Here is a 27,201-nt window from a genome sequence, read left to right on the forward strand (position 1 = left end):
TTTCAAGAACTCAAGAAGAAGTTAACATCTGCTCCAATTTTGATTTTGTCGAATCTGAATTAGTCCTTTGTGGTGTATTATGATGCTTCAAAGATGGGTCTAGGTGCCGTGTTGATGCAGAATGGTCAGGTTGTGGCATACACTTCTTAACAGTTAAGATTTCAAGAAAGGAATTATCATACGCATGATCTAGATTTGGCATCATTGGTATTCGTGTTGAAGATTTTGAGACATTATCTGTTTGGCTCTAGTGAATGCTTAAAGGACAAAAGTACTTCCAAGTGAATCTAGTCTGGATGTGGTTCTCGTGATAACCCAACGCGCGAAACGCAAGTGTACACAACTATCCACGAATCTATCTTGTGTGTATATTAAGCTCGGGTATAAAGCTTCACTCATATAGTATCAACCCATAACCCAACAGAGAATATAACAGATGATATCTAGTGTAAACAATATTTAAAGCAATAAAGTATGCGATAAATAAAGCGAGTAAAGCAATAAAGGTAAACACCTAAGCAAACGGAGAAGCAATTAACACTAGGCTCAACTCCTTTTAGCGACTAGGAAATGCTCTAAGAAGCAAAGTTCCCCAACAGAGTCGCCAATTGAAGCTAGCGGAAATATACCCGACTGTATCAGACGCTCGAACATACAACAGAGTCGCCGTCGAACTTTATTTATTCCCGGAGGAAAGGGAAAACATCGATAAAACTCGGTGGAAAGAGATATACTGGGTAAGGAAGTCGGTTATTTAAGGGGAAGGTATTATCACCCCAAACATCTATGGTACTCCATGAGAACCGTTTTGATTGTTCTCGCTCAAATGGGTGTTATATCTAAAGATTACTCGCATAAGATTGGGAGGAGGAAGAGAAATATATAAAGTGCTCAATGAGGATTATGGTCCTCATGCCTACGTATCCTCGTAGTTCAATGAGGAATTCAGAGTTCCGTAGTTCAAATAACTAATGGTAGGATATGAATAGAATTATGATCAAAGTATGGTCTAAACCAAAGGATAGTGTTGTTTGAACTCCAACAAGGGGTGAAAATATGAACCCAAGTGTAAAACTCATATGAACCAACAAGTGAGGGGTCTAAGACATGGTATCACTGTATTGGAATAACCGAAAAGAAAGGGTTGCCTGAATACGGTTTCAGAGTAAGTAAGGAGATGTTTGTCTAAGCTACAAGGTCTGACAAGACAAACAAATTGGCTCTTGGTTCACAAAGAGGCTCAAGATAAAACTCAAAGGTGTATTGTATTTGACTCAAAGAATAGGTTATATCACATGAAGTGAATGAAGGTAGAATATGAGTGTATCACATATATGAATGGAGTGAAGTGACCAAAGTCACAAAATCAAAATTTTGGTAACAAGTGACTGAAGAGGTGTAGTTTGAAATCAAAAGTAAAGGTATATTAGAGTCCATATGAGAAATGGAATTTGTACCATAGAGGGAAAAGTGGCATGGACCATAAGTGAGGGTTCTAAGACACAGTATCATTGTATGGTTGGATCTAAAAAGAAGGAATTAAATGTTTGGGTACAGGCCAAACAATTCTAGGTACAAATGTGGATTGTTCATTAGGCGTCATAAAAGGGTATATATGGAATTCCAAAGGAACTGTATTTTGATGTCAAATAAATAGTATGTCACTGGAGTGAACGATTTAATGATTGAAGGTAGATAATGGATCATGAAAGGTATGACTGATGCCCTAGGGCGGAAGGAGGAATAATTAGAAATATGCTCGCCAAGGATTCTCGTGCCTACGTATTCTCACTATGCAATGAGAAAGTCGGAGTATTCTTAGTTCGTGGAACCACAAAAACAAAGGAGAGAACAAAGAAGTGTTTGTCTAAGCAACAAGGACTGACAAGACAAACAACTTCAAGAGTAGGATTAAAATGATTGAAAGTATAATTTATACCAACATGATGGTAACATGGGATTTCATACAGGCAAATTGGCTTTGAATCAAAGAGTAAATAGACAAATCAACAAGTGAGGGGCCTGGGGCATGGTATCATTGTCGTGGAATGACTAGAAACAAAGAGAATTAAATGTATGGCAATAAGCCAAATAAATCTTGATACAAAGATGGACATTGGTTAGGTCGTCCTAAAAGGGTGAATATGGAACCCAAAGGGAAGTATTGATTGACACAAGGAAAGAATATATCACTTGCTAAGGAACAAACAATCTGACATCAAAGAAGAACAGTATCTTGGATCCATTGAGGAATAAACTTTGAACTGAAGAGTAAAGTTGGTATGAACAAACAAGTGAGGGGCCTGAGGCATGGTATCACTGTATTGGAATAACAAAAAACAAAGGAATTAAATGTCTGGCAATAAGGCAAACAACTCTTGGTTCACAAGGCAGACTGTTCATTAGGCCTCCTAAAAGGATATGAATGAAAACTAAGGAAAAGTGATATTTGATCTCAAAAAGATGGTATTGATTGATGAAAGAATGATGGATTAATAAATAAGGTAGCTCGTGAAGAATCTGAATTCTCCTGCCTACGTATTCTTATTATGCAATGAAAAAATCAGAGCTTTTGTATTTCAGCCCACTAGGGCTGAAAACAAGATGATTGATGAGGCGAAAGAAAATGATTGATTGAATGGAGAATGAAATGTTAAGAGACTTGATATTTATTTGGTAAGAACCACACTAAAGTCTATGAGTAAAAGTGGATACGGTGAGCAACGGGCCAAACGTCCCACACCCAAAGATATCCAGAATGAGTGTAGGAAAGCTCCGGTCTCATCCCTTATTTACTACTTAAGGCTCGTGACATGTAATTCTCATCCTAACTTTCAATTTGCTGGAGGAGAATCTTTGTTGTTGTTTCTTGTAATGATGATGAAGACCTTATCAATCATTCAATTCGAATTGCACTAAAGTCTATGAATGGATGTGAATATAATGAGCAACTGGGTCAAGCGTCTCGTACCCAAAGATATTCAGAATGGGGGTAGGAATCCTCCAGTCCCAGTCTTTCTCCATTTCTTAAGGCTCGCGTCGTACAACTTGAATCATGATTGATAAGTTGTTGATGTAGTCCTTTGTTTTTTGCATGATGCTTTGTGAAGAGAGAGACTTTACAATCATATAATTTAAACTATGCTAAAGTATATGAATAGAAGTGAATACGATGAGCAACTGAGTCATTTGTCCCATATCCAAAGATATTCAGAATGAGGGTAGGAATTCTCTAGTCTCATTCCTTCTCTATTACTTAAGGCTCATGTCACACAATTCCATCTTTGATTTAACAAGCTCTTGAAGATGCCACATTTGATGTACTTTATATTATCCACCACTTGGTATGACTGATGATGCCTTGATTGAGAATCTGACTTGAGGCCTCGAGCTCCACAGTTTATAGAAAAAAGTTTTATTAAGTGACCAAGGATCTTCTGGTCACTCAATTTAGATTGTGGGATTATACAATATCAAAATATTTAATTGATCAAAATTACTCTTGATTAATTTGAATCGAGGGTTAGAATCTATCTTGAGAACTAGGTTAAAACCTAATCTCATGGGAAGAATTTGTTACCAACCATCCTAAGGGAACATGTAATAGCTAGTCATGGTTTGATTAAAATTCTATGTCAAATTCTAATCATAAAGAAACATTCCATCTTATGATCAAAAAATAATAAAAGAAACCCATAAGGGCAAAATGGTTATTTCATAAGATATCCGATTACAAACATAAATTAAATCCTAATTAAACGAAATGCTCGAAACGAGACTCACATTGACGTCCGATGTTCTTCTGTTCGCGGTTGATCTAGACGAGGACGAAGTCGTCGGATTCGGATTCGGATTCGGATTCGTGCACTTCGTTACGTGTTTCGTTGATTGTTGCAATGATGAAGACGGAGAATGAAGCTTTTCAACTCGTAAGTTTTCCGTTCAAGTTTCTTTGCTCCGATTTCTTCCTTTCCCTTCAATCTTCTTCTTCCCTGTTATGCCTCATATTCTTTAATTTCTTCATTCTTCAGTCATTGCAATTTTTATGAGAGGTCGCGGGTGAAGATTCGACTTTGCAAAGTTCTTGCACAGTTGGAAGTTTTGTTCTGTTATGATGAGGTTTCTCGGATGCGACTCAGAATTAGCTTTCCTCTTCCCGAGCAATACGCTTTCCGTTCTCCTCTTCAGTTAAAGGGTGCACCACTGTGAAGATTGAAGAAGATGCTGAAGAACGATTTCGCAATTCTGTTATTTTCTTTCTGAGTTCTTTGTGCGGTTCTTTGATTTTCTCTGTTCTTGGTTATGGAGGTTGAAGAGACTAGTTGGAAGTGGAAGAAATGGTTTGCAAAATCGAATTCTGGATCTTTGGTGAAAGAAAAAACTCCCTCTCCAATGAATCAGGTGAGTTACTTATAGAACTTTTCCCCACCAATTCTGTTAGAAACTCATCATAAATTTCAATGGAAAGCAACTCAAATTCCATTGAAATTCAAAATGAGTTGGTTACTAACTATGAGTTAGTTAGAGTAATGAAATGCTAGCTGTCAAAATTGGTTACAAATTCATATCCAAATTGAAATGTACTCGAAATTGGATTTCTGTTTCATTTGCTGCAGACTCGGTTATTAAAAACTGTTAGTTGTGTTTTCAGTTATGAATTCGTTTTAATTTGAGGTGAATTTGGAGTGTTTAGTGGGAACGTTAGGAAGTTCAAGCTGGTTGTTATTTTCTGATGTATGAAAACCGTTTCAAATAGTTTTGGATGCACTGCTAGTTATTACACTCAATTCCCTATTATATTGAAATGTTAGATGTTGTTCAAACGTATGCTATCTTGAACTGCTTTAGTTTATGCAAGCTATAGTGAATTGGGTTTTCATGGTTGCTGTTATGCGTGTTACTTAGCTAAGTCTGCTGAGTTTTCTGTTTGTCTTTAAGAGAAGAGGAAGATTCAACATTGTTCCTAAAAGATGCATCTGGGCTAGCTGGCTTATTCAGGACAAAAACCTTTGGAATGGCTTGTTGGCTGGACTCCACATGCTTGAACGGTTCATGGAAAGTGTCAAACAAGCACTTGACCTTGCTCCCTCCTATGCCAAGGCAATGAACTACATCTCCCATATACGCACCCCTTATGTTAGATAGAGACCCAAAGTTGGTACCAAGAGTAACTACATCAGTCTTGTTGACAGTTCCCTCCTTTGGAGCATATCTACGACTATGTTGACAGTTCCCTCCTTTGGAGCACAAGAATCTCAGTGAGGGACTTGTTAGAAATTTCGGTAAAATTAAATGGATCCAGGACTGAATCGTGATTGAGAATCACTTTCCTTAAAAGTATTTCAAGCACTCTTTTATTATGTCTTAGAGTTGAAAAATGCAAGAACACTCAGGATAATATCAGCCTTAATTTCGAGTCTGCACAAGACAAGTGAAGAACCCGAAATGCAAGGAACGTTTTTCTGGAATTTTGGAAGAGAAATACGTTTTTAGTTCTTTTGTTATTTTTCTGAATAAAATCATATACTTATAGGAGATATGGATGTTGTTTCAAAAGTTTGCAACCTTTGATGAAACAACACCATTTCACCATAAAACACAATGTTTCATATATGACACTATTTCATGAAAAGATATGAAAATTGAATTCAAAATTCAAACAAAACAATAACTAAAATTCTGAGCACTAATAAAACTCTTTTGTCATTTTGGAACTAATATTGCAAAACAATTTCCAACAATCCCCCACTAGTTCTAATAATGACAAAAATCATTCCAGATAGTGAAATATAAAAAGTGTTAATACAGTTAGGTATCTTTCGATTTTAAACTTAACCTTAGTGAGAATAACGCAAAGTTTAATCGGAATGTTTGGTAGCAAAGCTTTTAAACCATTAATTCATGGGATCAAACCGGCGTTACCTTACACACACTCTTTAAAGGTTCTTCCTTTACATATCTCGCTTAACACTTATTTATGGCCATATGCTATCCTTTTCATGAATTTTTCATGAGAGAAACTCCAACTCTCACTTTGAGACGGCACCATCTCAAAATTCACATAGGTGAGGTTCATATAGCATCCTTTCCAATAAATACTCTTCTTCGTTAATGAACTTCATTAAGAGGTTTTGGAAACCTCAACCCTCAATTCAACACAGTCAACCTTATTTCCCAAATTCTTGACTTACATCCAATTCAACGACTTGTTGTTACCCATTGAATCTTGAAGTTAATGTTTTGTTAACATAAGATTGGGTTGTTGCCGTTGTCGGAACTTTTATTTAAGGAGTTTCAACCCCATTCCTCTCGAGGTTGTTCGTACTAAGTCTCTGGCCAGTGGCTTAGTAAACGGATCTGCTAAGTTATAGCATGTTCGTATGTAGGTGAGTGAAATGATTCCATCCTTAATCAATTTTCTTACGAACGAATGTCTAAGTCCTATATGTCTAGACTTTCCATTATACACTTCGCTGAATGCTCTTGCTAATGTGGCTTGGCTATCGCAATGTATCATCACTTTTGAGACATTGTCTTTAGCCAATGGAACTTCCAACAGAAGATCCCTCAACCATTCCGCTTCTTGACCGGCGGAAGCGAGAGCCACGAACTCTGATTCCATGGTCGAAAGTGTAATGCATGTTTGTTTCTTGCTCTTCCAAGAAATTGCTCCACCAGCAAGTGTAAATATTCATCCAGTTGTAGATTTATGGTCTCCAATATTAGATATCCAACTCGCATCAATGTATCCTTCTAATATGGCAGGGAACCTTCCATAGTGAAGACCAAGGTCCTTGGTTTTCAGTAGATAGCCAAAAATCCTTGTAATTGCCTTCCAATGTTCATTACTTGGATTACTAGTAAATCGACTCATTTTACTGACTGCAAATGATATGTCGGGTCTGGTACATTGCATTAGGTACATTAGACACCCTATTGCACTTGCATATTCCAATTGAGCCACTGATCTTCCATTATGCTTTTGAAGTTTGTTGGCATGATCAAATGGAGTGGTTACTTCCTTAAAGTTTAGATGTTTAAACTTATCAAGCATTTTCTCAATATAGTGGGTTTGACTAAGTTCATAACCCCCACTATTTCGCTTAACCTTGATCCCTAAAATTGTGTCAACAAGTCCAAGATCTTTCATCTTGAAAGTGGATGTTAGAAACTTCTTTGTTTCTAAGATTCCTTTTAAATCATTACTAATGATCAACATATCGTCGACATAGAGACAAAGGAATATTACAGTGGTTTTGCACGTCTTTGTGTATAAACACTTGTCACAAGAATTAGGAATAAATCCATTTGAGAGTATTACAAAGTCAAATTTTTGATGCCACTGTTTTGGTGCTTGTTTTAGTCCGTATAAAGATTTGACAAGTTTACACACCTTTTGTTCATTTCCAGGAAGCAGGTAGCCTTCCGGTTGTTCCATGTAGATTTCCTCATCGAGATCTCCATTTAGGAACGCTGTTTTAACATCCATCTGATGGATTATAAGATCATTCAAAGATGCTAAGGCAAACAACAATCTAATAGTAGTTGTTCTTGCTACTGGTGCGTATGTGTCGAAGTAATCTATGCCTTCTTTCTGTCTAAATCCTTTTGCCACTAATCTGGCTTTATACGTGTTTAGAGTACCATCGCTATGGTATTTCTTCTTAAACACCCACTTGCATCCAATGGGCCTTGATCCCTCAGGTAAGTCAACAAGTTCCCAAGTGTGGTTTGATACAATTGAATCCATTTCATCTTGGATAGCATCTTTCCAAAAAGTGGAGTCCCTTGAAGTTATTGCTTCCTTATAAGTTTTTGGATCATCTTCCACTTGAAGAATAATCGGAATGCGTTGAACAAAGTTCTTACAATTTCCCTCAACAAGATAAAAGGAAATAGATTGAGAATCAATCTCATCTGGTCCTAGATTCTTTGTTTTCCGAATTCTCTTGCTTATCCTAGGCTCGGGTTGTGGTTCAATGATTATAGGAGTGCCTTCAGTTTGTATTTCTACAATCCGAGAAGAGTTATCTTCATGAGATTCTTTATTAGTGGCCGACTCCGATCCTTTATCCTTTGTGATAAGGTTTTCAAAGAATTCTACATCCCGGGATTCAACAATTACATTAGATTCTAGATTTAAGAGTCTATATGCTTTACTGTGTTGTGCATATCCTACAAAAGCACATCTTATTCCTCGAGGACCCAACTTGGTTCTTTTAGGGTCCATGTTTTTGTAGTATGCCACACACCCCCACACTTTAAAGTAACCGATATTTGGCGCTCTGCCTTTCCATGACTCATATGGAGATATACCAGTTTTCTTTAACGGAATTCTATTGATTATATGACAGGCGGACAATAATGCATCACCCCACAAGTTAAGGGGTAATTTAGAATGCATCAACATGGCATTCATCATCTCTTGATATGTTCGATTCTTTCTTTCTGCCGTGCCATTTTGTTGCGGTGTTCGTGGTGCCGAACATTCATGTATTATACCGTGCTCTTCACAGAATGCATCAAATTCAATTGAAAAGTATTCGCCGCCCCTATCACTTCTAAGGACCTTTATACTTTTATTTAATTGATTTTCGACTTCTGCTTTATAAGTCTTAAAGGCATTAAATGCACCATCTTTATGCTTTAAGAGATATACATGAGTGTATCTAGAGGAATCGTCTATGAATGTAATAAAGTATTTATTCCCTCCACGTGTCAACATGCCATTAAATTCGCACAAATCTGAGTGCACAAGATCAAGTAATTTCGTTTTCCTTTCAACACTTTTTAAAGGCTTCTTAATCATTTTTGATTCAACACATAATTCACATTTTTTGAAATCCTTTATATTACATGAAATTAGTCCAGATTTAATTAGTCTCTTCATAGAACTAATACCACAATGTGCTAATCTATTATGCCATAAAGAAACGGAATCAAGCATGTAAGCGGAATTAGAAATTTCATTAATAATATTATCATTAGTACATAGTTTGATCATTCCCTCCGCGGAATATCCTTTTCCAATGAATACACCATTACGGGTCAAAATAAGTTTGCCCGATTCATATACAGATTTAATACCCGGTTTTCCCAATAAATCCCCACTAACAAGATTCCTATTCATGTCTGGAACATGAAGCACATTTACAAGTGTAACTTTCTTTCCAGAAGTGAAGTTAAGTTCGACCGAACCGGTTCCAACAACTTTAGAGCGGACTTCATTTCCCATTTGTACCTCTTGTCCATCAATTGCTTCAGAATAGGTTTTGAATGCAGCCTTGTCATAAGTAACATGCACCGTAGCACATGTGTCATACCACCAACCTTGAACTTTTCCTTTGATTGCCATAATTTCGCTCACTGTAGCAATTATGTCATCATCTGATCGAATTGCATTGATCTCATTTTTTGCTTTATTTTGTCTGCAATCTCGAGCATAGTGTCCAGGTTTACCGCATACGAAACATCCGTTCTTTTGACCTTTATGACCGCCAGAGTTCTTGAACTTGTTATGTTCTTTCTTTGGTCCAAGATGACTCTTCATGCCATCATGTCTCTTCTTTCCCTTGTTGGTCACAGCGTTTGTTTTGAAATGAGTAGGGGGTTCTGATTTCTCCCTCTCCTTCGATTCCTCCTCAATTCGAAGATGTTTCTGAATTTTCTCCAAGGAGAAGTCCTCGGAACTGTGCAACAATTTCTTTCGGTAGCCTTTCCATGAAGGTGGTAATTTTGCAATAATTGCACCGACTTGGAAGGTCTCAGGGATGTTTATTTTTACTGCCTTTATTTTATTGACCAGAACTTGCAATTCATGCACTTGGGGAAGAATGGGCTTAGAATCTAAGAATTTAAAATCGAAATATTTAGATATTAAGAACTTCTTCGTACCTTCCTCTTCAGCCTTGAACTTGAATTCTAGTGCCTTCCATATTTCTGTTGCCGATGGATTGTCTGTGTATAGGTCGTAGAGACGATCAGATAAAGTATTCAGAATGTGTCCACGGCAAAGCAGTTCGTCCTCCTTGCGTTTCTTGCGCTCCTTCTTGAGTTCTTCCGAATCATTTTCTGTTGGTTCAGGTATTGGTTGTAGGTCGGGATCAAGAACATATTGAACCTTCAGGGCAGTCAATAGGAATGTCATCTTGTCTTGCCATCTTGCGTAATTTGTTCCATCAAATCGATCTAACTTGACAAGATCCTGGTTCATCACTTTGATGCTTGAAACAGCAGCGTCTGAAGCCATTATGTTACTAATACTTTTAAGATTGTTAGAAATTTCGGTAAAATTAAATGGATCCAGGACTAAATCGTGATTGAGAATCACTTTCCTTAAAAGTATTTCAAGCACTCTTTTATTATATCTTAGAGTTGGAAAATGCAAGAACACTCAGGATAATATCAGCCTTAATTTCGAGTCTGCACAAGACAAGTGAAGAACCCGAAATGCAAGGAAGGTTTTTCTGGAATTTTGGAAGAGAAATACGTTTTTAGTTCTTTTGTTATTTTTTTGAATAGAATCATATATTTATAGGAGATATGGATGTTGTTTCAAAAGTTTGCAACCTTTGATGAAACAACACCATTTCACCATAAAACACAATGTTTCATATATGACACTATTTCATGAAAAGATATGAAAATTGAATTCAAAATTCAAACAAAACAATAACTAAAATTCTGAGCACTAATAAAACTCTTTTGTCATTTTGGAACTAATATTGCAAAACAATTTCCAACAGGACTCTGTCCTTGTTCTGCTATTGTTGGTTTGATTCCATGGAAGAGTCACTGTTGTAGGGTCAAGGTTGTAACAACGGAGTTTCACGTGGTCTTACGGAAGTGAAATATGGCGCCTTTCACGTGGTCTTACGGAAGTGAAATATGGGATGCAATATGTATTGTTGTCATCAGTGTGTACTTTCGTAAGAGAAATATGACCTTCCTCTACGACATCCCGTACAAAATGATACCTGACATCTATATGCTTGGTTCGAGCATGATGGACCTGATTCTTAGCCAAATGAATTGCACTTTGACTATCACACATCAGTCTCACGCGTTCTTGCTCAACACCCAAATCACCTAGAAGACCCCTCAGCCACAATGCTTCCTTTACTCCTTCTGCTACTGCCATGTACTCGGCTTCCGTAGTAGAGAGTGCCACTGTAGACTGTAACATCGATCGCCAACTAACTGGAGCACCGTGTATTTTGAACACATAACCAGTAGTAGATCGCCGTCTATCTAGATCACCAGCATAATCTGAATCAACGAACCCGCTTATTTGACATGTATCTTCACCAAAACACAAACCAGTGTTAATGGTACCCTTTAAGTACCTCAAAATCCACTTCACCTCTTCCCAGTGTGCCTTTCCCGGATTTGCCATGAACATACTGACAACACTTACCGCTTGTGAAATATCTGGACATGTACACACCATAGCGTACATCAAACTGCCAACTGCAGTAGCATAAGGTACATTTTCCATGTATGCCTTATCTTCTGCTGTAGTGGGAGATTGATTACCAGAAAGCCTAAAATGTGGAGCTAATGGAGTAACCACCGACTTATAAATTGTAACATGATTCATTCATTTATTAGTATGTAAGACACTATAAATTGTCATATGTTTAGTGTAACAATCATCATATATATATATATATATATATATATATATATATATATATATATTGCTTTCTCAATAAAATCAATCTTTATTCTTTAGACATATATTCCTTCATACAAGTTATTATTCTAGCTATATTATTTCATGTTCAACCTTAGTGAGGGTGATATTTCATATCGTTATTAGAAGCCAAATTTCCGCTGCGACTCCAACAATTGGTATCAAAGCCAATTGTAAAATAGTAGAGTGGTAAAACTTTATTATTTTTTTGTTATCAAAGATAATGGCTTCTACTAGTGGAACCGTCAAGGTTGGTAAATATGAAATTGAGAAGTTCAATGGGAAAAATGATTTTTCCTATTGGAGGATGCAGATGAAAAATCTGCTTATTTCATAAAAGTTGCACAAAGCATTAGCGGGAAAAGAAAAGAAACCGGAGAGTATGAAGGATGAGGATTGGGAGGAGTTAGATCTTGAAGCACGGGCGGCCATAATCTTATGCCTTGAGAGGGATGTTTCATTCTTGGTTAATGAAGAAGCAACGGCTGCTGGCGTGTGGTCAAAGTTAGAGAGTAATTTCATGACGAAAACTCTAACAAATCGGATCTACTTAAAGTCCAAATTGTATACTTGCAAGATGGAGGAAGGCACCTCAATCCGGGAGTATGTCAACAAGTTTGATAGTATTATATCAGACTTGAAGGATGTAGAAGTGAAGATTGATGAAGAAGACCAAGCATTGTTGTTACTGCTTTCATTACCAGAGTCCTATGAAAATCTAGTCCAAACATTGATGCTTGTGGGTGATACTCTAACCATGGATGAAACTAGAACATCACTTTTGGCAGATGATCTTCGTAAGGTTGCTACAAGTGGGATGTCTAGTAGCAGTGGAAGAGAACAAGCTCAGGGATTATTTGTTACTAGAGGGAGGACAAATGAAAGAGGACAAGGCAGGGGAAGGAAGTCTAGATCAAAATCTAGAGCTCCTGTGGATAAGGCGTGCTTTAAATGTGGTGAGCTTGGGCACTTTAAAGCAAATTGTTCCAAATAAGAGGGTATTATTTAAGAAGTACACCAATAACGAAAACTACTCCAGAGGTAAACAAGATTTGCAGGAGGCGAGTTATGTCTCTAATGGCGAGGATGGTTGCTTCTCAGTTTCAGACCAAGACCATGATATCTCCGAGAGATGGATGCTTGATTCAGGAGCTTTACACCATATGTGCCCAAATAGGAAGTGGTTTACTACCTACCAAAGCACAGATGGTGGTACAGTTTTAATGGGAAATAACCATGCCTGTAAAATTATGGGGTATGGTACAATACGAATCAAGATGCATGATGGAGCGGTAAGGACTCTGATGAACGTGAGACATGTCCCTAATTTGCGAAAAAACCTTATTTCTCTTGGTGTATTAGAGGAAAATGGTTGCAAAATAATCTTGGAAAATGGAGGCTTAAAGGTTGTTCGTGGCTCTTTGGTTGTGATGAAGGGGGTTCGTCACAGGAATCTATATCCTCTTATTTGGGAAACTGTCACAAGTGATTTGGCAGTTGGAATCAGTGGAAGTAAAGACCAAACTGAATGTACCAGGATGTGGCATATGCGCCTTGGGCATATGTCTGAAAAGGGTCTATCACTGCTTGGTGAGAAAGGTTTGTTGAAGAACATGGAAAAGCCATACATGGAATTTTGTGAACATTGTGTGTATGGCAAAGCACATAGGTTGCGGTTTTCTACAAGCAAGCATAAAAGCAGGGGAATGTTAGACTACGTGCATACTGACATTTGGGGTCCGACTCCGATTACTTCTAAGGGTGGTTCTAGGTACTTTGTTACATACGTTGATGATCATTTGAGATATGCTTGGATTTATTTCCTTAAGCATAAGAATGAGGTATTTGATACTTTCAAGTGTTGGAAAGCAATGGTTGAGAACAGAACGGGTAGAAAGCTGAAAACTCTACGATCAGATAATGGTACCGAGTATACGGATGGAGCTTTCAAGAGGTTCTGTGATCAGGAAGGCATTGTTAGACACTGGACGGTAAGCGGCACACCGCAACAGAATGGAGTCGCGGAAAGACTAAACCGTACACTTCTTGAGAAAGCAAGGTGTATGCGCTCTAATTATGGGTTAGGTCGAGAATGGTGGGCAGAGTCGGTAGCTACAGCTTGTTATGTTGTAAACAGATCCCCACATTCTAGTTTAGGTGGAGACACACCCTATAGGGTGTGGTCAGGTGAGCATGTTGATTATGAAAGACTAAAAATATTCGGATGCACGGCTTATTATCGCGTCAAGGAAAACAAACTTGATAATAGAGCCAAGAAAGCTATCTTTCTAGGATATGCAACAGGGGTCAAAGGCCGCCTTTGAAGTGTAGAAGATTCTAAGTTTGTGATTGGCAGAGATGTTACCTTTGATGAAAAATCTATGGTGCCTAAAGATGGTGATGTGACGATATCAAATAAGCAAGTTATTGAGATAGAATCTGAAGACCAACCAGATTCTAGTCGTGGTCAGGTGGAGAATCCTATCGCCAGTGAAGACGAGAAAGAGGATGAACATGATTATGAGGAGGTTCAGCAGGAAAATACACATGTATTACAACAACAACAACAGGAATCTTTGGATACCACTAGGCCAAAGAGAAATTATAAAACAATTCAGAAGTTTGGGTCAGACAAACCTCTAAGGCATTATGGGCAGGTTAACTTGGTTGAATATGCACTCTCGGTTGAAGATGATGAGCCGGTCACCTTCAAGCAAGCTATCAAAGACAAAGATAAAGAGAGTTGGTTGGTTGCTATGGAGGAAGAGATGCAATCTCTTCACAAGAACAAGACATGGGAGGTGGTCCCATTGCCTGTAGGAAAGTCTGCTATTGGTTGTAAATGGGTGTATAAAAGAAAAGAAAATCATACTAAGTCATGCGGTACAAGATATAAGGCTAGGCTAGTGGCCAAGGGGTTTGCACAAAAGGAAGGAGTTGATTACAATGAGATATTTTCTCCGGTGGTGAAACATACTTCTATCCGGGTGCTATTAAGTTTAGTAGCTCATGGTGACCTTAAGCTGGAACAACTAGACGTGAAGACAGCTTTCTTGCATGGAGACTTAGATGAGGAAATATATATGTATCAACCTGAGGGGTACAAGGTTGAGGGTAAAGAGAGTCAGGTATGTCGTTTGAGAAAATCACTTTATGGATTGAAACAATCTCCGAGACAGTGGTACAAGCGATTTGATTCTTTTATGATAAAACAAGGTTTCTCTAGAAGCAGCTATGACAGTTGTGTCTATATTCAGAAGCTTCATGGAGGTGATTCTATCTATCTATTATTGTATGTCGATGACATGCTTATTGCTTCACAAGCAGTAAGTGTTGTCAGTAGGTTCATGGCAAATCCGGGAAAGGCACACTGGGAAGAGGTGAAGTGGATTTTGAGGTACTTAAAGGGTACCATTAACACTGGTTTGTGTTTTGGTGAAGATACATGTCAAATAAGCGGGTTCGTTGATTCAGATTATGCTGGTGATCTAGATAGACGGCGATCTTGTTGGTGTAAGCCCTAGAGGCCAATACTTTTGGTACTTGTATCGAATTATTTATTAATAATAAAAGGCATTTTCTTTATTATGGTTGATTAATAAAGTTCCTAGAATAGATAGTCCGTTTAATGTATTAAGTGTGACTTAATTATGAGAACACATTAAACATAAGGGCACTGTTCTTAAAGTATCCGTAGTCGAGCTTTAATGTGAAGTGGGATAACATTAAAGCATTAAGACTATTATGTTTGTAGACTGATGATCACATCTCATGGATCATGGATAAAGAGTTATCAAGTCTTAAACATAGGTATGAATATTAGGAGTAATATTTATACCGGATTGACCCGCTATGAGAATACTATATAGAAAGTTATGCAAAGTGTCATAAGTTATTCTCATGGTGATAATAGTGTATACCACTCTTCGACCTGAAACCACTATGGATCCTAGATGTAGAGTTGAGTGCTTTATTGCTGATCCAACGTTGTCCGTAACTGGATGACCATAAAGACAGTTGATGAGTACTCCACGAAGCATGCTGAGGGACATGAGTGTCCTAGATGGAATTTGCCAATCCTGCGTAACAGGATAAATGTCTATGGGCCCAATATTGAACTGGACAAGGGTGACACGGTCTATACCTTGTGTTCAATATAGACATAAGGGCAAATGGGTAATTATACACATAATTATTATCACAGGAGGTTTTGTCAGATCACATGACACTTTCGTGACTTGGGTAGCAGTGATGTGTTGCTAGATACCGCTCACTGTTTATTATGTTAAATGCGTGATTTAATATAATTGCCAACGCCGCGAAAACCTATAGGGTCACACACAAAGGACGGATTGATGAGAGATAGAATAATTAAGGAACATCGTAAGGTACGGTGTACTTAAGTAGAATACGAAATATGGTAAGGTACCAAGTACTTAAGTGATTTTGGCATATTATGAGATATAGGCCAAAATGCACTTAAGTGGGCTTTTTGGCTTGAAGCCCACACAAGTGGTTCTATAAATAGAGCTCTTGTGCAGAAGCTTTGTATGGGAATACAACACAACTGAAGAGTTGGAATTTCGTATCTCTCTCTCACTCAAAGCCTTCATTCATAACAGCTAGCACTCCGATTGAAGGAATCCGTTCGTGTGGACTGAGTAGAGACGTTGTCATCGTTCAACGTTCGTGATCGCCCCGTGGATCTGTATCAAAGGTTTTGATCATTATCAGAGATTTGCACCAAAGGTTTGAATCGCCACAAGAGGTAACGATTCTATCACTGATCATGCCCATTCATAAGGATCACTAAATGGAGAAATTTTTAAATTCCGCTGCGACTTGGATGACAATTCTCCTTCAGTGGTATCAGAGCCACTTACGAAACCATGAATCTGATATCTGTTTTTGTTCTGTAATAATATGATTAAAACAGAATGAATCAAAGGTTAAATTGAGATCGATCAAGTTACATATATGTGATATATGTGATCCTGATGCAAAATACATTATATATGATATAGTGTTCTCGTTTCGTTCATTCAAACCCTCGATGATTGTTTTCCTTTGAGCGATCAATGGTCGTTTGCTTCTTGATCCGACATTAGTATGGTGAAGCAATGACGTGTTGATCAATCATATTGAATTAACAATCGAGATGTGTTTGACGGTCTGAAATTAGTGCATCAGGGTTAGTGACGGCACAAGGGTTGTGTTGTCAGAGAGTTATGCGATTGGGGTTTGAACGCACAAGAGTTGTGCTTCTTAAACACTTTTTGGAACAGTGTTAACCGGTTAACGCAATGCGAAATTAAAATTTTTAAGTTTTCAAACAGTGTTAACCGGTTAACGCATTTGGTTAACCGGTTAACGCAAGGCGGAAAACAGTTTTCCAAGACATTTTCAAACAGTGTTAACCGGTTAACGCATTTGGTTAACCGGTTAACGCAAGGCAGAAAACATTTTTTTTTAATTTCAAACAGTGTTAACCGGTTAACGCATATGGTTAACCGGTTAACGCAAGGAAATTTTCACCCATTCGGCTAACTCAGTGCTTTAAAAGTGTCAACTGTTGATACGAAAAGCGACATCGATTTTAAATGAATTGTTCATTAAAATGTGATGATCGGTCCTCGAAATTTAATTTGATTTTAATTAATTAAAGGAATTAATAATAATAATAATAAAGTTTTTATTATTGTCTTGTGGTGATCGGTTATGGCCTTAGTTTTCCTTTGTTTTGTTTTGGGTTTTTAAAATACGACATGCGTGTCGTGCCTCTCTCTTAATCTCTCAAATGTAACTTCTTTTCTCATCTCACTCCCTCGTATGTAAAACGAGTTTCTTTCATGTAATGTAATGATATGAAGAAAGCAAAGAAGTCGGTGCCAAAGGAGGACAACCTTGAAGATCTTACTTGGAGAAGCTTAGATCGTTGTAGGTTAGCTTAGGTTCTCTCATTGGCTTGGGAGAACAATTGCGCTAGGGGCCATAACTGTTTCATTTTGTTTGTATGTATGTTGATGCATGTGAATGTATGTTGATGCATGTGAGAGACGGTTTATATGATAAACAAGCCGGTGAGATCAGAAAAAAAAATTGTAATTCCCTCAAAATAAATATTAAGTTTATGCTTTCCAAGTTTTAACACTCATCAAGACTAGTAATGGATAATGTAGGTTTCGCCTACGCGAGGTGCATGATCTATATATTAGTAAGGTGCGATGGGATAATTGTAATATCCAACTGTTAAAACAATGGGTCAAACTTAACTAAACAAATTATAATAAGATTATATATATGTTTAGAAGCAAGAGTTGGGAATAATCCATATGATGGATTGGAATAAGGAGTTATTCACCCAACTGAAATTTTCGAGAGTTGTATGAGATACAATTGGAAGGAGTTCCTACCTAAAATAACCTAGTTTTGTGTAATCCGCCTACGCGGACTTAGAACGAAGTGAAATATGGATCTCGACCCACTAGAAAATCTTCCAACGGGATTTTCCGAATCAAATGATGAGGGTCATTTGTTTTGAATAAAATAGTGGGAGCATATTTAATTAAAGGCCTAATTGAATATGTCAATGATACTTATATTTTCATTAATCCTTATGTAGATTACCATGACAGCAAACACCTCTAACAACATCCTGCGATCAATCCTTGATAAGGAAAAATTGTCTGGGACAAATTTTCTGGATTGGCACCGAAACCTGAGGATTGTCCTCAAACATGATAAAAAGCTGTATGTCTTGGAGACACCTGTTCCTGAAGAGGAACCTCCTAGTTCTACACCTAAGGCAGAAAGAGATGCTTATAAGAAGCATGTCGATGATGCCAATGAAACTGCTTGTCTCATGCTAGCTACCATGAACTCAGAATTGCAAAAGCAACATGAGAACATGTCAGCATTCGATATGATCGAACACCTGAAGTTGCTCTATCAAGAGCAAGCAAGGCATGAGAGGTTTGAAGTTTCAAAAGCCCTTTTTCAAAGCAAGTTAGCTGAGGGAGCCCCTGTAGGTCCCCATGTACTCAAGATGATTAGGTATGTGGAAAACCTTGAGAGATTGGGTTTTCCCCTCGAAAAGGAACTTGCAACTGATTTGATCTTGCAATCGTTGCCAGATAATTTCAGTCAATTTGTCCTAAATTTCAATATGATTGATATGGACAAATCTCTTCCTGAACTGCTCGCCATGTTAAGAACTGCTGAGCAGAATCTGAAGTCAAAAGGAAAGTCCATTTTGATGATCGGAAATGGAAAGAGACAGAACAAAAGACCCACTAAGCAGAGTGATAAGGGGAAGTGCAAGGAAGTTGCCAATCCCAGACCCACTGCTGCTTTGAAGCCTAGTGGAGGCATAGCAAAAGAAGGCACCTGCTTCCATTGCGGTAAAACCGGACACTGGAAGAGGAACTGCCCAAAGTACCTGGAAGATAAGAAGAATGGAGTAGAGACTTCAACTTCAGGTATTTTTGTTATTAATTTATCTACTTCTGCATCATGGGTATTAGATACTGGATGCATTTCTCACATTTGTACAAATGTGCAGGAACTAAAAAGGAGTAGAGATTTGGCAAAAGGTGAAGTCGACCTACGAGTTGGCTATGGAGCAAAGGTTGCTGCTTTAGCCGTAGGAACTTTTGTATTGACTTTACCTAGTGGTTTAATAATTCAGTTAGAGAACTGTTATTATGTACCTGCAATTAGCAGGAATATTATTTCCATTGCTTGTTTGGACAAGTTTGGTTTTTCATTTATAATAAAGAACAATTGTTGCTCAATTTATTTGAATGATATATTCTATGCTACTGCACAAATGAACAATGGACTGTATGTCCTTGATCTTGAAATGCCTATTAATAACATTAATACAAAAGAGTGAAACCTAACGAGTTAAAACCAACTAGGTAATAATATTAAAACTCTTCGATCAGATCGAAGTGGTGAGTATTTAATCCTAGAGTTTGATGACCATCTGAAAGAGTGTGGGATCCTATCCCAACTTACTCCTCCTGGAACATCCCAATGGAAGGGTGTATCTGAGAGAAGAAATCGAACCCTGTTGGACATGGTCCGATCCATGATGAGTCACACCAATCTTCCAAACTCCTTTTGAGGACATACACCATTGACATCAGCTTACACACTTAACCGTGTTCCATCCAAAAGGTTGAAAAGACACCATATGAGATATGGAGTGGTAAGAGACCACATATGTCTTACATGAAGATTTGGGGTTGCGAAGTTTATGTGAAACGACAAATTTCAACTAAGCTTGAGCCCAAATCTGACAAATGCTTATTTGTGGGGTATCCTAAAGAAACAAGAGGATATTATTTCTACAATCCTTCTGAGGGCAAAGTGTTTGTCGCTCGAACTTGAGTTTTCCTAGAAAGGGATTTTATTTCCAAAGGAATCAGTGGGAGGAAAGTAGAACTTGAAGAAATTCAAGAATCACAAAGTATCGATACACCTATGGAGGAATTAGAGCAGGAAACACAAGTAGTTGTGTAAGAGCAACCTGCTCAAATAGAACAAGACCAGCGTAGGTCAGGCAGGATACGTCACCTACCTGAGATATATGGATATCTGATCAAGGTGATGTATTACTCATGGATCAAGATGAGCCTGTGACCTACTCATGGAATCTTCGTTTTGATGAAACAGTAAAACTATATGGATTCATCAAGAACGAAGATGAGACTTGTGTCTACAAGAAGGTTAGTGGGAGCATGATCGTATTCCTGATATTATATGTAGATGACATATTACTCATTGGAATCGATATCCCTACCCTGCAACAAGTAGAGTCTTGGTTGGGGAAATGCTTTTCTATGAAGGATCTGGGTGAAGCAGCCTATCAGAATCTATAGAGATAGATCATGAAATGCTTGGCCTAAGTCAGAGTACATAGACAAAGTGCTGAGACGCTTTAATATGAATGATTCCAATCTGGTTATGTGTTTTGCTTAAATGGTGGCACTGTGAGCTTGAAAAGTTCAACGCAAGATGCAGTTGCTGATTCTACAACTGAGGCCGAGTATATTGTTGCCTTAAGTGCAACAAAGGAAGCTGTTTGGATCAATAAACTTGGCATAGTCCATAGCATTGTGGATCCCATTGGTCTCTATTGTGATAACAATGGTGTTATCGCACAAGCTAAGGAGCCTAGATCTCACCAACGATCCAAACACATACTTAGGTGTTATCATCTCATTCGAGAGATAATTGATAGAGGAGATGTGAAAATATGTAAAGTACCTACACTAGACAATATAGCTGACCCACTGACAAAGCCTTTTGCACAGCAGAAGCATGATGGCCATACTAGATCAATGGGCATACGGGGTATGTCTGATTGGCTCTAGTGCTAGTGGGAGATTGTTGGTGTAAGCCCTAAAGGCCAATACTTTTGGTACTTGTATCGAATTATTTATTAATAATAAAAGGCATTTTCTTTATTATGGTTGATTAATAAAGTCCCTAGAATAGATAGTCCGTTTAATGTATTAAGTGTGACTTAATTATGAGAACACATTAAACATAAGGGCATTGTTCTTAAAGTATCCGTAGTCGAGCTTTAATGTGAAGTGGGATAACATTAAAGCATTAAGACTATTATGTTTGTAGACTGATGATCACATCTCATGGATCATGGATAAAGAGTTATCAAGTCTTAAACATAGGTATGAATATTAGGAGTAATATTTATACTGGATTGACCCGCTATGAGAATACTATATAAAAAGTTATGCAAAGTGTCATAAGTTATTCTCATGGTGATAATAGTGTATACCACTCTTCGACCTGAAACCACTATGGATCCTAGATGTAGAGTTGAGTGCTTTATTGCTGATCCAACGTTGTCCGTAACTGGATGACCATAAAGACAGTTGATGAGTACTCCACGAAGCATGTTGAGGGACATGAGTGTCCTAGATGGAATTTGCCAATCATGCGTAACAGGATAAATGTCAATGGGCCCAATATTGAATTGGACAAGGGTAACACGGTATATACCTTGTGTTCAATATAGACATAAGGGCAAAGGGGTAATTATACACATGATTATTATCACAGGAGGTTTTGTCAGATCACATGACATTTTCGTGCCTTGGGTAGCAGTGATGTGTTGCTAGATACCGCTCACTGTTTATTATGTTAAATGCGTGATTTAATATAATTGCCAACGCCGCGAAAACCTATAGGGTCACACACAAAGGACGGATTGATGAGAGATAGAATAATTAAGGAACATCGTAAGGTACGGTGTACTTAAGTAGAATACGAAATATGGTAAGGTACCAAGTACTTAAGTGATTTTGGCATATTATGAGATATAGGCCAAAATGCACTTAAGTGGGCTTTTGGCTTGAAGCCCACACAAGTGGTTCTATAAATAGAGCTCTTGTGCAGAAGCTTTGTATGGGAATACAACACAACTGAAGAGTTGGAATTTCGTATCTCTCTCTCACTCAAAGCCTTCATTCATAACAGCTAGCACTCCGATTGAAGGAATCCGTTCGTGTGGACTGAGTAGAGACGTTGTCATCGTTCAACGTTCGTGATCGCCCCGTGGATCTGTATCAAAGGTTTTAATCATTATCAGAGATCTGCACCAAAGGTTTGAATCGCCACAAGAGGTAACGATTCTATCACTGATCATGCCCATTCGTAAGGATCACTAAATGGATAAATTTTTAAATTCCGCTGCGCCTTGGATGGCAATTCTCCTTCAGATCTACTACTGGTTATGTGTTCAAAATACACGGTGCTCCAGTTAGTTGACGATCGATGTTACAGTCTACAGTGGCACTCTCTACTACGGAAGTCGAGTATATGGCAGTAGCAGAAAGAGTAAAGGAAGCATTGTGGCTGAGGGGTCTTCTAGGTGATTTGGGTGTTGAGCAAGAACGCGTGAGACTGATGTGTGATAGTCAAAGTGCAATCCATTTGGCTAAGAATCAGGTCCATCATGCTCGAACCAAGCATATAGATGTCAGGTATCATTTTGTACGGGATGTCGTAGAGGAAAGTCATATTTCTCTTACTAAAGTACACACTGATGAAAATCCTGCAGACATGTTGACCAAGGTTGTGACAGGCAGCAAGTTTCAACACTGCTTGAACTTGCTAAACATTATTCCATTTTCGTCCAAAATTTAAGGATTTTTTTTAAATTATGAACGAGGTGGAGAATTGTAGAAATAGTCAACACAAGAAAAATTCAACACAAGCCATAATAGGAAAATAAGGGAACGACTTATATTTTATTGTAACATGATTCATTCATTTATTAGTATGTAAGACACTATAAATTTTCATATGTTTAGTGTAACAATGATCAGGCAACATTGTAACAACAATATATATATATATATAAACAAAGTTACTACTTTCTCAATATAATCAATCTTTATTCTTTAGACATATATTCCTTCATACAAGTTATTATTCTAGCTATATTATTTCGTGTTCAACCTTAGTGAGGGTGATATTTCATATCGTTATTAGAAGCCAAATTTCCGCTGTGACTCCAACAGATGCAATATGTATTGTTGTCATATATGTATAAATTAATTAGAGTATTAATTGAATTCTGCCTGTAGGATTTTATGTCGAATGATTCACTAATGTAATCTTGGAAAATGACTTGTATGATTTTGTATTTGGAAATGGAAATGCAATGTTGAAATCTGAATTGTGCACCCCATGGTAAAGTGTGTAAGTTGACGAATTAGATGCCAAGTCCAAAGGATATGTTTGAAATATGGAATGTGGAATGGACCTTGGATGACATTATAAAGCTTGTTTGGCATAGGCCATGTGTATTTGGATTGCATTCTTTTGTAATTTAAGATTAGGATGCGAATGTTGTAATTTTTGTATTTGAAATTGAAATATGGGGGCTCTTTGTATTTGAAATTGGAATTGTTTGGATTAATGACGGTCGATTGAATATATGGCTTATGAGTCAATGTTTAAAATGGTAGAATGATATATGTAATGTATTTGAATGTAAATTGAAAAATGAATGAGATGTGACGGTTGGAATTATGTAGAATTGTAGGTTTGTAAATATTGAAAATGTATGGAATTGTATTGAAAACTTTGAAATTGTTTTGAATGGTCTTTGTAGTCTCATGGAAAGTATATGAATATAGGAGGAAATGACTATGAATGGAAATCATATATGAATTGGTTTATAGAGAAATGTTTGAAAATTGAATTTTAAATGTGTGAAAAATGGGGTTAATTGTTAATGATCTTGAATGCCTGTTAATCAAAGTACAAATTGAACCAAATATGAATGATTCATGATGTCAACATCAAAAGAACCTATAAATTAATTGTGAACTTTGGTCAACATGTTTGACCAGAAAGTCAATGGTTGACCAAAGTCAGTTATGGATTTTGGAAATGAAACATGGTTTATGACACAATGTTTTGTGTTCAATGTCAAGCATCCATGAATGAATCAAAAATGGAACCAAGCTTGAATTTCAAATTACCATTTTTTCTTTTGAGATCACTTCGAACCAAAGATCTTAAATGCACCCTAAACCATGCTTAAATGAATGGAAATTGATGGATCATGAATGGAGTATGAAACTTGACCAAATGGACCTTAGAACCATGAATTTGAATGGAAATCTGAATCATGACACACTAATGAAACATGGGACTGTGGATTGGTAATGCACTAGTTAAATCATGAAAACATGAATGAAATGTGAATGAAACATGACCTTGGATCAAATGATTATCAAGCAAGTAGACATACCACAAGTCATGACCCAAAGGTAAACAAGAATGGCTTGATGCAATCCACAATGGTCAGACATCTTAAACCAAAGGTTAGGGTTTTAGTTAGGCCAAAATCAGGATGCAAAGCAACAATCAAAGGGCTCAAACCAAGAAGTAGCCAACATAAACAATCCATCAGTGCCATGAACATACTCAGGGTTTCCAAACCCTTAAACAAAGGTGTACCAAATCCAAGATCAAGGATTAAGGTTAGGATGTTCAGAGACTACCATGGTGTAACCATCAAGAATCATGGTCTCAAAGGATCCAGAAACTAGGGTTTTTCCACATGATGAGCAATACCATAATCTTCAGGCCACAACCCTGATTTTCATTAACCACAACCTCGAGTCATGCTTTTTAGCATGTGTTGATCATGAATGAATGATGCGTGAATGGATATAGGCGGATCTTAAGTTATAGGTCAGATGAAAAGCAAAAAGGGACGGCAAATTTGGGGGTACTACAATGTGATTCGAGGAAAGTATGAGGTAAGAGAAAAGGAGATGGAAAATAGTTGGCTAATAATAATAATTAGGCAAAAATAATTAGAATATTATATATTCTAAAAGTTGAAGAAAATTAAGTTTTAGGGAACCTTTTGTCAGTACGTGAAAATAAATAGGCTTGAAGAAACAAGAGCATTTGGAAGGAGAGCTAGGTTTTGAAGGGAGAATCTATATGAGTTGCTTGATTTGATATTGTTATAGGAAAATCTAAGGTAGGGGAGAAAAGGGCTTTTAATATGGGTGTTTTGCATAATGGGACGGAGAATAAAGGTATTTGCTCTCATTAGAGTTCCATGATTTTGTCTTTGATGAATTATTGTTGTGTTAGAAATCTAGAATTTGATGATTGAATGTGTTCATATATGTGATCCAGTGACTGAATTTATGTTTGTAATATCATGACTATGCATATATAAAATTATGTCATTGATGAATGTTTGAATGTTTGGGCTGTGAACATGATTATTGATGAATTGCTATGGATCATGATGAATATAGATGTTATAATATGTGATGATTGTAATGACATGATTCATTATTAAATTCGTGTTTGGGTTGATTAATTTTGGGTAAAATTAGTTGGAATCATGTAGGGAGGTTTGGGGATGAATGAGACGATGAACGTATAGAGAAAATTGAGTTTTCTAAAAAAAATTTACGATGACAATCGATTGCAGACTTTTACTTTTGGAAATTTTGCCTATGACAATCGATTAACATTAGATGACAATCGATTGCAACTATGTACTTTTGGAGAAAATCTATATGATAATCAATTGCATAGGGAGTCAATCGATAAAATGCCTGGAAAACATGATTTTTTGAAAGTCAATAGCTAATCATCTTTTATTATAATCAGTTGTCGCCCTATGAAAATTGATTGTCTTAGGCCAAATTGTGAAAATTTATGTTTTTGATTTTGCTGCATTGTCCGACGATTTTAGCCGTAACTTTCATTCTGTAGGTTTATATGAGACACTGTTCGAAGTGTTGGAAAGATAATGCGTAAAGCTACCTCACGGTAGTGCTTGGTAAAATAATTGAGTTGTAGTCATGTGTTTAATATAGGGATGCATATGATGATATGTATGATCGATTAGCGAATCATTGTGTTTTCCTAATGATGTGTTGATGTTATAATGAATTAACATTATCGAATGCTTATGAATATGCATTTTAGGGTTTTGTTGTTTGGTGTTGTTTGGTGATTATTGTAACATTAATTAATTGTTTCATATTGTGAATTATGGTGTGCATAATGGATAAATATGCATGGTGATACTTTTGGTGAATCTTTTGGTGATAATGCATGTTGTTGAGAGTCATGCATCATGGTGTACAAGCTTCAGTCCAATTTTTTACTGCACTGGTCATAATATGGGGATTCAGGAGCGAGTAGCTAATTCTAGATGGGAATCAGTGAAGTGTTGCCTACAGTGATGGTAGTGGTTTGGTGTGCTTTGGTCGTATGGTGTGGATTCATAAGTGAGATGGACATGTGTTGTCCATAATAGTACCACATGTATAAGTGTCACTTTGTATCGTGAGTCGTATTCTCTCTCTCTCTCTCTCTCTCTCTCTCTCTCTCCCCCTCTCTCTCTCTCTCCCTCTCTCTCTCTCTATTTATATATATATATATATATATATATATATATATATATATATATATATATATATATATATATATATATATATATATATATATATATATATATATATATATATATATATATATATATATATATATATATATATATATATATATATATATATATATATATATATATATATACATACACGTGTTTGTGATTTGAGTGTAAGATGTTGGTGAAGTTGATTTATGTAATGGATGTGTGTACGTTGTATGTTCTTTACCTTAACATTCTTTACACTGATTATATTGAATGTTATTTCTCACCCATTTACTTCATGTTGTCTACCATTGACATCTTATAGATACTCGAGAGCGATTCTTGTTGTTGTGTGTGGAAGGTGTCTTATCGGAGCTACTATTCGCTTTTATTTATCATTTTCTTTTACATTAATGGTTTTGGTGCTATTTCTCACCCATTTATTATGTTTTGAAGTTGATGTTGAATTTGATGTTTGAAAGCTTATAACCTTATTTATGAAGTTGTTATGAATTTTTTTCCGCTGTGTAGTTTCAAATGATTTGAT

The 27,201-nt window shown here is 37.0% G+C and overlaps 1 protein-coding gene and 1 long non-coding RNA gene across 3 annotated transcripts; one reads left to right on the forward strand and one right to left on the reverse strand.

Moving 5' to 3' along the window:
- Positions 1–3,754: 3,754 nt before the first annotated feature.
- LOC127084137 (uncharacterized) lies at positions 3,755–5,504 on the forward strand. Of its 2 annotated transcripts, XR_007788629.1 has the most exons (3): positions 3,761–3,929; positions 4,032–4,401; positions 4,939–5,504. It is a non-coding gene; the product is annotated as an uncharacterized LOC127084137 (long non-coding RNA). The 2 variants fall into 2 exon arrangements; XR_007788628.1 differs by having other exon boundaries at positions 3,755–3,929; positions 4,032–5,504.
- Positions 5,505–10,837: 5,333 nt separating this feature from the next.
- On the reverse strand, positions 10,838–11,599 carry LOC127080335 (secreted RxLR effector protein 161-like). The gene has a single exon (XM_051020663.1). The coding sequence runs from the start codon at positions 11,597–11,599 to the stop codon at positions 10,838–10,840; it is 762 nt and encodes a 253-aa protein (XP_050876620.1).
- Positions 11,600–27,201: the final 15,602 nt, after the last annotated feature.

Source organism: Lathyrus oleraceus, chromosome 5 (genome assembly GCF_024323335.1).
Source record: "Lathyrus oleraceus cultivar Zhongwan6 chromosome 5, CAAS_Psat_ZW6_1.0, whole genome shotgun sequence".
Lineage (NCBI taxonomy): Eukaryota > Viridiplantae > Streptophyta > Magnoliopsida > Fabales > Fabaceae > Lathyrus > Lathyrus oleraceus.